Below are 11,643 nucleotides of genomic sequence, written 5' to 3'. Positions count from 1 at the left end.
GGCTGGGAGCGACAGGGTAGCAGGAGCTTGGGCTAGAGGGCTGGCTTTGGATGCATCGGGCTGCAAAGCATGAGATGCAACGGCCGGGAAATTATTGGAGAGATTTGTTTCGGATCCCAGGATTTGATGACCCATGCAAAACCATGGATGGTACCAAATGTACAGCTCGGTTTTAATTGAGCTGGGGTATGCATGCTCCGGTGAAATCTCCTGGCGCATGCAACCAGTACTGGACTAGCTAGAGCATCTCTCCTCAATGATTTTTAACCAAATCTTTTGGCTACACAACCATGGGATAAACACAAGAGCTAAAAAACAGTTTAACACAAGAAGGCCTCCAGCTGCATACCTGCAGAAACAAAGAACCCTGCCCCAATTTTAACACGGTAGGTGGTACCAATACCAGCCTTATCCACACCCCCACTTATTTTTTCGCGCCAAAAACACGACCGTGAACCGTCCTTCCCTGACCTCACCGTCAAGATCCATTGGCACTGGCATGGCGCTATGGCCTCTCCACTACAACCACAAGCACTGCCACAGTGTGGATATCTCCGAGCATTTTTACCGTTTCTCTCGTATGAATACGAATACTCAGGTTTCAGACTCGTCTAGCATTTCTAATAGGCAAAATTTGCTACAGGGCATCGAAAAAACGTGTAATTAGCCAGTGGACACCGTAAGATCACGAATTTGCTGTAGGACACCACAAAAATATGGTAATTAGCTGATAGACACTCCGGCCATTATTTTTATTAATTTGGAGTCAAAAATTTTAAAAATGACGAGATTGCCCTTAGTGGCCGGGCCGCCGCTTCCCTCGCCGCAGCTAGGTCGCTGCCGCCATTGCCTGCTCAGTCACCCTGTAGGCTAGGGTTCGGCTGTGATGCGGTGCGGAGACTGACTGGGCCTGGTTCGACCGGACCTAGTCGGTATAATGGGTTGGTCACAGAGAGTAATCTCGTCTTTTTTAAAATTTTTGACTCTAAAATTAATAAAATAATAGCCGGAGTGTCTACCAGCTAATTAGCACATTTTTGTGGTGTCCTATAGCAAATTCGTGATCTTACGGTGTCAACCGGCTAATTACACGTTTTTTCGATGTCCTGTGGCAAATTTTGCCTTTCTAATAATACAATGTACATTAGTGCAAAACACGAAGTGATATATCTCCTGTTAATTCATCTTGTCATTTTTTTTAAAAAAAATTGATAACTTTTCAGATGACATTCACTAAAAGGAATGGATATCAACCGAGGATGAACATCCATCTCCATATCAATGGTCAACTGATGAAATTGTTCATACCTTAAAAGAATTGGAGTTCGATAAAGCAGTAAAAGTATATTTTTATGCACTGCACCAACATGTCATTTAAATTAAGTCCTTACGTGTAGTAATGCTCTTATAGCGTACATCATTTAATCATTTGATACACTCAGAAAATTTTGCAAGGTTTCGAAAAAAAATGGTACGACAAACTTGGCTCTTAATTTGTTATAATCCCAGAAGGTAAAGTTGCTCCTAATAGTGCGGTGACCAGGGCCGAGAGGCTTATTCCCACTTAACCACAAATGAGACTAGTGGAAATGTGGAATCAACTATATATATATGATTTAAAGCTTCGATAGTTTAGATATTTTACTGAACAATATCCAGATTAATGCAGACACTTGGGTTCATCTTTTCGCCCGTGGAAGGAAAAAGATGACATAGTGGCAAACGAAAAATAATTTATGAATAAAACTTTTATATGTGTTCCTAGTGATTTAAAAGCCAAATATGAAAACTAAACTACGATGGAAAAAACCTCAAATTAACTCCAATTTTTGGTTTATAAACATAAGCAAAAGCGAAAAGACGAGGTGTTTTAAGACATAAGAGGAGCAATTCTGACAAAAAACATTCTCCCATAAGCATATATCATAGATATACTCTATCCTTGGAGAATATGCACAAAGGAAATACTAAATATAGTGGAAGCATTAGTAGAAAATGATTTGACCCTACTTTCTTCAATAAATCAGAGACGTTATATTATTTTTTAAGGCCCTCGTCGTTATATTCACAAACAAAAAATAATTTTTGAATAAAAAATTTATATATGTATTTTTAGTGATCTAAAGAAATACTAGAAAATATACTACGATAAAAAATCTCTAAATCACTCCAAATTTAAGGTTGAAAATTGAAATTTTGGCTTATAAGCATAAGCAAAAGTTGAAGCCCTTAACTGAAAACTAGTATTGTACATCAGGTGGAACCATCAGTTTTGCCAGAGTTGTATCTGTTTCTATCTTTTAGTGAATGATACATAACTCTCATGTATTCTTGAAAAAGGACAGGAGTTCTATGACCACATACCTTCAGATGTAGGGATGAAAATGTAATCCATATGATCTCGTCTGTGATATGGACATATGGTTAGCAAAACAAGCATCTTCCGGTGACCTTTCAAAAAAAAAAATCAGACAAACTTGTAAAAAGTTTGCAAGCTAAAACGGCAACCGACTGTGAAAAGTGGAAGTGGGAATGTTATCTAGAAACCTGACTACAGTCCATCATCTGAGATACATTGTAAGATGGAAGTTAATACCATAGATCAAAATAATACTTGCTTCAGAGCTTGAACAATCCATAATAAGTAGGCAAAACAGTTCAAGACTTGAAAAAAAGATCACTTTTACATGCTACTCATATACATAGCCAAGAGGTCATTTCAGCTCAATGATAAATAACTGTACAGGTTAAGTGCTATTATATGTTATATACAAAAAAGAGCACATGGACTATGATGTCATGCAATTAAAACATTACAAAAGTTTCCCCATGTATTTAACACCTCCTATAGACAAAAAAGTTGGGAGGTAAAGACTAATACTGCAGGGGAACAAAAGCAAGCTTCCCTGAAGTTTAACACAAAATCAATTTAATTTCAGTTCTTCGTGCACCAATAGTTCCCATGCAAAAGTTAGTTGTGGATAGATTTCTCCTGTTGTCCGGTCAGCTGAGCACTGCATAGATGGCTCCTCAAATTTGCTATGTACCCATGGATTCGTTGCTGATTAGATGCTGAAAGGGAAAACGGTGGATTCAATGGCAAATTAGTTGCTTCCTGCATTACAAATGTGAGCAAGATGATTGCTTTTGAGTATAGCGCTGCTGATCTATTTTGGTACCCCAAAAGTTCCTTTGCCTGAAAAAATAAATATACACAAAAGAATTAGAAACATCAGCTTAAGTGAACCAACATGTTGAGGAAACTTTTAGAAGTAGGGTTCATGGAAGATAAGAGATGACCCCAGCTGGGGAGTGGCAGGGTCATTCTTTTGAATAATTCACAAAAAGCTAAGGCAGCCCACTTGAATACTCCCTCCGGTTTTTTTTATTTGACACCGTTGACCTTTTGATTTACGTTTGACCCTTCGTCTTATTCAAAAATTTTGTCCAAATATACAAAATTATAAATCATACTTAAAGTTACTTTAGTAATAAATCAAATCATAATAAAAAAGTCAATAATTATATAAATTTTTTGAATAAGACGAAGGGTCAAACGTAGATCAAAAAGTCAACGGCATCAAACAAAAAAAATCGGAGGGAGTACATTACCATCATCAAAATGTTACAGACGACTTAAAAGGGAATGATTAAGTATTGCCAAGAAAACAAAACAGATGGAGGAAAAGGTAAGGATCATGATTGGATGATTGGTGCACTTTAATAAAAGTTTTTTCCCCACGGATAGCGCATTCATAGAAGTCCCCCCCCCCCCGAAATAAACATCTTTACTCGTTTGTTTCTCTTTCTCACTGCAGTCTAAAACAAGAATACCAATTGCTGACCCTTGTTCTTAGTGGAGATTGCGGACGAACAGCCAACTAGAATATGGGTCGGTAATAAACAGGAGCTGAGTACTGGATCTTGAGCACACATGAACCACAGAACCTATTTTGATATACTAGCTAAATGCCCATGCTCAGGAAATGCATGCAATATTGCCTAAAATAAGTAAAAATATATGTTGCATGGAATGTGTTGCCCTTTTTTTTCTATAGAGAATATTCACCTTAATTTGATTTTATATGTGGTTATTATTTAGATTTGATAGTTTCACAATATTAAGAAGTTCGAAGGGGTAAGTAGGGTGGCAGGTTCAATGCCAACACCACTAACTTATTTTAAAGAAGTATAGATTGTTCATGTATAAAGTGAAATGCATACCCCCAAAAACAGATGAACGAAATGCAAGCTATAAAGAAACAATGCAAGAACCTAAAATTACTGAAACTTACAGCACCAGCTGTCCCATAAATTAAAGCTGTCTGGAATATGATCTCCACTGCATCAGGCATCTCAGTGTTATCTGGAAACAAACAAGGGTTGTAGCCAAAAAGAAAAAAGAAAAAAAGGAACTATACTAGGACATGAAGATAACAATGTTCTAACCATTGTTGTCCCGCAACTTATGTGATATCTTCTCTGCACGGTCACATGCCTTGATAAAGCCACTTTCAGCCCAGGAACAGACAGAAACCAGCCTGGTAAAATCCAATCCTTGTACTACATTTCGAGATGGACGATTGTCATTCTTAGGTGGTAAATTGACATAACCTTGGGTCAAAATTTTTCCATCATGTGCAGCATCCATGGATAAACTACATGCATTAAGGGCCTCATTCCAGATAGCTAATATTATAAGTTCAACAGATAGTGCCTCCAGGTCCAGCCCTTTATAAAGCTGCATAAGAAATGCAAATATAAAAGACATCAGGTTCTCAAATAAATAGCAGCATCAATAAAAGAGGGGAATTTTTTTTCTAGCATTGAAGTTCTGAAAAGACTAATGGTGTGCAACAGATTCATCTATTTGATGTAATACAGAATATATATGGACAAAACTTTATGTAAAAAATAAAGAAATAGAGATATGCCAGGAATATCATGACATAAAAACTACGAATATTGTTCAATTTGTTGGTACCGTGGTATATCAATGAAAAGTAACATCTGGAAGGCTGTGCCATTTACGTATGATGAAAATCAGTTCCATGATCAAAATTACTAGGGATAACTCTACAGGCATTCATGTGGCCAAAGAACTCAATATGCATTCTAGCAAGAAACATACTAGTAGTAAGTGTAAATAATGTTTCCTCATAACAAACATAAGGAGCTTCAGACTACACACAAACACAAAACACAGCATTCAATGTACATAATCCCTCTGTCCCCCCCGCCCCCCCCCCCCCCCCCCCCCACAGATTCATCCAGTACCTTCTCCTCAGCGAGTTCTGTAAGAACAACAATATACTGGTTAAGGACTTGAAGCCTTGTGTAACAATAAGGTGGACTTAGCAGATTTTCTGCAGTTGTTGATTCACAGGAAGTGGACAATGGAGTGCATCCATTGCTTTTTATAGCAACCATTCTACTAACAGAATCTCTGTTTTGGTTCCAAGACCTTTTGACAGTGGACCTATCATAGCTGGCAGGTTTTGTGCCTGTACCATCCTTCATTGACTTTTCAAGTGAAGACAACATTTCTGTGGAAGTAGAGTTCGCATGAACAAGTACATATTCTCGTTCAATCCACTCCCATGAATCAAATGCTGCAAAAACATACAAAGTAAGTGCCAGTCAGCCAGAGCGTGACATATGCAATCTAGATACTAGTTGAACTGTAGTTGTTTACCTTTCAAAATTCTTGAATCCACTCTTTCGGACTTTACTTTCACAACATCAGAAGAAATGATCTGACTTGTATCCTTTAATACATCTGCAGGATGATGGGGCTCACTGCTAGTCTCTCTTTTCCTGAAAAAAAAAATTGAGAACTTCAACACAAGAGATGAATATGACACAATCAAACTCATGCCCACATTATTATATAAACTATTCCACATGTCTAGGAAAAGACAGCAGGTTTGCTGTATATGGAGGTATTATCCATTCATAAGAACTTGAGAAGCAGAGTAGTGTTTGGTTAAATTAAAGCAGAGTAGTGTTTGGTTAAATTAAAATTGCAGATTAGGTGTGGACATGGATTATGAACAATATGCACATTTTGCAACACAGCCAGATATACCTTTGAACAGAACCACCAGAGTCAAGGGACGACCCAGCTGTTGACAGAAACTTGTGATTGAAGAACTCCTCAAAAGATATTCTCTTCTCTGCAAAATAGAAAGTGCATTATGGAATATCAATAAAACATACGAAATTGTACAGATGAAAGTTGAAGCTTGAAAGAATAATCTCCTTCCATAACTTTTATAAGGTTTATTTCAAAAAGGAAATCAAACTTTGTTGATTTTGACCAACAACTAGTCATATTTAGTGTATAAAAATTATGCTAATAAATTCATGTCCCAAAATTGCTTTGACACTATCTTACTTCTATAGCTATATAGCCATGAATAATCTATGAAAAACTAATGGTTAACTGGTTAAGGTTTAACGCTGACAACTTTTTAAATTCATTAAAAAGGCACACGCCTTCTAAAAATCTACTACAGTGTATAATTAGTTAATACATACTGCTTTGCACAAAGAAAAAATGAAGAGAAACACCAAACCTACTTGGATCAAGACGTAGGAGTCCACTGCACAGGTCAATGAAATCAGGATGTAAACCATCCTTGATTTCAGGAGGGAACTTAACGCCATTAGATTCATGGATATTTTGCCTCAGCTATATTTAAAAAACAACAATAAAGGAACAGTGTTATGGGATATATGTATGTTCATGGTCCATGAACATCCTATTTACACATAAGAGCAAACCTTGAATATATTAGTCCCGTGAAATGGCAATTTCCCTGTGACTAGCTGAAAAAGAATAACACCAATACTCCACAAGTCTGCCTGAAAAGTACATAGGGTAGGGATTATCGTCTAGCTATATTAAAAGTTTAAAACCACCCAAAGCATATATGAATGAACAAACCTTTGCATCATAATCCTCACATCGCATAATTTCTGGGGCCATATATGATGGAGATCCACACATTGTAGCGGCTAAATTTTCTTGCACCAGAGACCTGAGAACAATTCAAAATTTTCACCCATACATTGTTTACTAGCAACAAGCTCATAGTAATCTTCGCAAATGGAACTATAAAAGTTGGGAAACGGGTAACAGTTGTAAATATGAGGGGATTGGTCCCATTAATTTCGAGTAGACGAGAATATATATATATATAGGAAACGGAAGGGAAACAGAGTCTCCACCTAGCAAACCCAAAATCTCCAATTTTCAATGTGATCAGATCACCATTAGTTGATAGCAGAAGGTTCTGAAAATTTGATACTGGTCAGAATGGGCAAGTAACTTATCTCAAAGGACAAGAATAAAATCAAGCACAATAGCCAAAATAAAACACATGAACACTCTTATAGCGTGCACTTTTGGTTTTTCATCAAACATATGTTGAGTTACTGACTGTACTTCAAACATAGCATGAGTGTACAGAGAAATCCTGCATGCAATTTGACATTTGGGGTCACCCAATCAAGTCAATTTTAGTTGCTATGTATGATCACTTACGGAACACATTTGCACAACAGTACAAGCAGTTACAACACGTCTTAGCTCCACACATCATTACAGTTAGACCTTGTTATTTTCTGATTGTTTTCCAGATTTTTGAAATCGGTTATTTGCTCCACACTTCTGTAAATATGATGTCTTCTACTGCATTTCTGAGACCCATAAATCACTTTCAAATGGGGCCTTAGTTTGCATATGGTATCCAAAATTGCCAACGAGCTCTACCAGCAAAAAATATATAATTGAACAAACGAATTCTTCCAAAAAATTAGCACCAAAACGAACCACTTAACCCTGATAACTGAATTAAACAAACATGCAGGGTCTAACCTGAGGCTTGAGGTCACGATGCACTATTGATCTCCCCCTCAGTATCTTCAGCCCTTCCGCTACAATTATATTTTAAAAGAAAAGGGAGAAAACACAAATGAACTACACGTTCCAAAAACCAAAAAAAAATGTACATTGTTCCAACTAAAACAATAATAAAAAAGGGAGTTCCCTTAAAATCTCGATTGAGGCCATACCGAGCTGCCGCATGAAGTCCCTTGCGGTGGCCTCCGGCAACCGGGCGTCCTCCCCGCCCTTCGTCCTATACCCCTCGAGGTCGCCTCCATTGCAGTACTCCAGTATCAGGTACAGATTCTCCTCCTTCGAAACCACATGTCATTTTACTAATTTCATGCCGTTAACCTTACTATTCGGAGTTGAATCGCTTGCGATCGCAATCCTGGAATCGGGTCGGGCGGGTGGAACCGTGGAAGGTTTAGGGGTTACCTGGATGGTGTCGATGAGGCGAAGGATGTTGGGGTGGGAGAGGGTGGAGAGGATGGCCTTCTCCTGGAGGATTCCGCCGCGGACCCGCTCGTCGATCCTTCTGGGGTCGATCTCCTTCACCGCCACGACATCGCCGGTGCGGATGTGCGTCGCGAGGTACACCTTCGCGAACGAGCCCACCCCGAGCTCCTCCAGCAGCTTGTACTCCCCGACTACCCGCGGCGGATCCACCGTCCTCTTCTCCTTCCTCTCCGCCGCCGCAGCCATCGCCGCAGTCGGCGAGGCGTGCACAGGAAGCCGAGAGAAAGAGAAACAGTTTGGATTAGAGGGGGGCCCACCGCGTGGTGGTGGCCCCGGTGGGGTTGGGGATATTTGTGGCGGTGAGTCCATCGGCCTGTGACCCACCTGTCAGTCACTTGAAACGGAATACGCTTCTATCACACCGACGCTCTGGGCCCACGTAATGTGGGGCCCGCGGTGTCGGTGAGATTACGCGGCCGTTTCAGTTTCTGCGGATGGGTTTCGTGTGGCGCACGGTGTTGCTCCCGGGTAAGGAAGGGCTACTGCCGCCGCGTTGACGCGGCCGACAGGTGTCGTGTGGGGTGCGGCTACCGCGTGGTGTGGTCTCCTGTGTGGCTAACTAACCCGGGCACGTGGTCGACGAGAGGCCGTCCGTGGAGGATGGAAAGCCCTTGCGCTTTGGTTGGGCTGTGAGAAAAAAGGTGGGCTTTCTGCGTGGGCCTGGTTTTGCTTTTGTGGTTGACTGCTGGCCCGCAGAATTCTTCTCATCTTTCTGCAGCAACAGGAGGACGGTCGGAGTATCTGGTTCAGGTTCGATGGCAGCGCTCTTTTACTATTTTTTTCGCGGATTTTTCTTGTTTATCACGTGTATGCTTTTGAATTGTTAAACAGTGCTTTTAAAAAGGATTTTATATGTGTTGATCATCTTATCTTTTTTAAAGTAGATTTTTTACTCTATCATTGATAATTCTAACATTTATGTAATTAAATACTACCTCCGTTTCATATTATAAGACTTTTTGGGTTTGTCTAGATTCATTTATATATTAATGTATATATTTTGTATATGTGTCTAAATTCATTAGCACGTATATGAATCTATGTAAGTCTAGAAAGTCTTATATAAAACGGAGGGAATAGTTTTCACAGAACCGGTAGCAGCAAAAAAAAAAGCAGCTCATATATCAGCTCTCGATAGGATAATCCAGTAGTAACTGGATGCCCCTTATTCTTTTTTTTCTCCTCCACTTGTCCATCGATGTTCTCGCGGATAATGCGATTGGTTTATTTCGAAGATTATAAGCTTGATGCTTAGGATAACTGGGATTGAAGAATTAAAGTAATATTTTAATTTTTAGGGTAAGCAAATGATTTAACTAAGTACAGGGTTAAAATTTTGCTTTAGATAAATAATCTCCTTTCCTCGTGAGTCGGACAGGATCCTTTCTTCGTGAAGCCGTCTCCTTTGTGATCTTCGAAGTTCAGGAATAGCTTCAAGCTGAATGATTGATCGTAAGAGCGTTACAACAGCTGAATCAGGTGTTCATAGTAGTTCCCTTTAGGGCATTCTTTGTCAAAGAGTTCCACTGAATTTCTCCAGATGAGTGCATTCCATACAATTTGTAGAAATATACTACCATATCAAAGCTTCTGGCTGCTAAGAACACGAATAGATCTGTCAGCCAAAAATGAATGAAAATTCAGAGATTTGCCAAAGGCAGCTTCTGGCTGTTGGGAACGTGAATAGACTTGTCAGGCAAAAATGAATGAAATTTCGCTTCTGACTGTTGAAAAACATGAATATAGTTGTCAGACAAATGTGAATGAGTCTGAGAAAGTTGAGAAAAGCTTTTTCTTTATTTATTTTTGGCTTGAATGGTCGATTGGAAATGTCAAGAACAGCGTCCTGTGTTGGGAACATGACACTGGATCCGAGCTGGTAACGCTTTAAAGGCAGAGCAACAATCATACAGGATTCCCGGGCAGGCGATCCCCTGTCGGGGCGCCCATAAATATCTCTATCAGTACTCACGCCTCTATTGCTACTCCTTGTTCCAGTACAGTGACTGTCACACGAAGTTCTTTTCATCTTTTCTCAATTATCTCATTCATAGTTTTATAAAGTGGTGATAGATGTATTAAATTTGACGCACTAGAATTTAAAAAATTAAGAGATAAATGTACTAGGATTAAAAAAACAAAAAATATTATATTTTTATGGCTTTCTATTGATTTCTCCTTGTGTGAGCTATACGAAAATATTCATTAATGTAGATAATTCTATGTGAAGAAATTAAGATTATAAAAAAGACCCTAGTGTCTCTTATATTAATGTAGAGAATGGAGGGTGGTTGGGTCTAAAATTAAAAGAGTTCAAATTAAAGGTGACTGGTGAGGTAATTTACTACATTACTGGACACAATTCTCGCATTCGATCATAGTTCGAAAAAATGACTTAAATAACTACCATTAAATAAGTATATGGTATAGAGTGAGGGAGAACTGAAAGCGAATTAGAGATAAATTTAAGTATAAGATGATTGATAAGGACAACTATGATCCACAAATGCGTTAGATAAATTTGAATTCTGCACAGTTAACAATCTCTAACATTACTCACACCTCCATCGCTCACTTGAGGTCTTGAGCCATTCTTGCCAGGGGAGAAGGTCTAGCCATCACTCCACTGTGCTGCACTGCGACACCGGCGCAGCAGCTGAACTGAGGAGCTGAAGAACGTAAATTCGGAGGCCGTGGAAATGCAGAGATTCTTCTCCAGGAGAAGTGACGGCCTTTTTTCCCACTGTCCTTGTCCACTTGTCCGGTGTGCTCCGCCGTGTAAATAGCGCATCTGTTTCAAGGGGCGGATTTTGTTCGATCTTTTGAAAGGAGCGTAGTATATTTGTCAAAAACGAACTTGGACGCGTTCTCCTTCCTCCTCGCCATATGCAAACAGGAATCGGCTAGGTTCAGCGCGTGTATCCTGAGTTCCTTATCTTCTTCGTTGCATTTTTGTGTGCCGGAGAACGATGCGCCGCCGTCGTTCTGTCGCCGTAGTAATCCTCAGTCAGGAGCGGTGTGGATCAGGAGGAAGCAGCAATCCCGCTCCGAGCAGTACTGTCGTGTCCAAGATCAACTTTAAACGGCAAAGAACAGAGATGTAAGAAAACGAATCAAATGTCATATTTATATAAAAAATAATTTATAAATAAAACTTTTATATATTTACTCTTAACAATCTAAAAGTAATAAATTTTGATAAACAAACTTCAAAATCAACAACAAATTTAAAA

At 39.2% G+C, this 11,643-nt stretch overlaps 1 protein-coding gene across 1 annotated transcript; it reads right to left on the bottom strand.

The window, feature by feature from the left end:
* Nucleotides 1–2,634: 2,634 nt before the first annotated feature.
* Nucleotides 2,635–8,657, bottom strand: LOC102717507 (serine/threonine-protein kinase ATG1a). Its single transcript, XM_006650924.3, has 13 exons — nucleotides 8,330–8,657; nucleotides 8,080–8,203; nucleotides 7,883–7,941; nucleotides 7,234–7,298; nucleotides 6,950–7,043; nucleotides 6,787–6,867; nucleotides 6,583–6,694; nucleotides 6,089–6,176; nucleotides 5,696–5,817; nucleotides 5,278–5,612; nucleotides 4,450–4,741; nucleotides 4,296–4,366; nucleotides 2,635–3,196 (listed from the first exon to the last, which is right to left on the bottom strand). Exons 1-13 carry the CDS (start codon nucleotides 8,594–8,596, stop codon nucleotides 2,972–2,974), a joined length of 1,935 nt encoding a protein of 644 aa, XP_006650987.1. The 5' UTR covers nucleotides 8,597–8,657; the 3' UTR covers nucleotides 2,635–2,971.
* Between the last annotated feature and the right edge of the window lie 2,986 nt (nucleotides 8,658–11,643).

Source organism: Oryza brachyantha, chromosome 3 (assembly GCF_000231095.2).
Source record: "Oryza brachyantha chromosome 3, ObraRS2, whole genome shotgun sequence".
Taxonomy (NCBI): Eukaryota; Viridiplantae; Streptophyta; class Magnoliopsida; order Poales; family Poaceae; genus Oryza; species Oryza brachyantha.
Note: the sequence above shows the minus strand (reverse complement) of the source record. Positions and strands in the feature narration are given on the sequence as shown.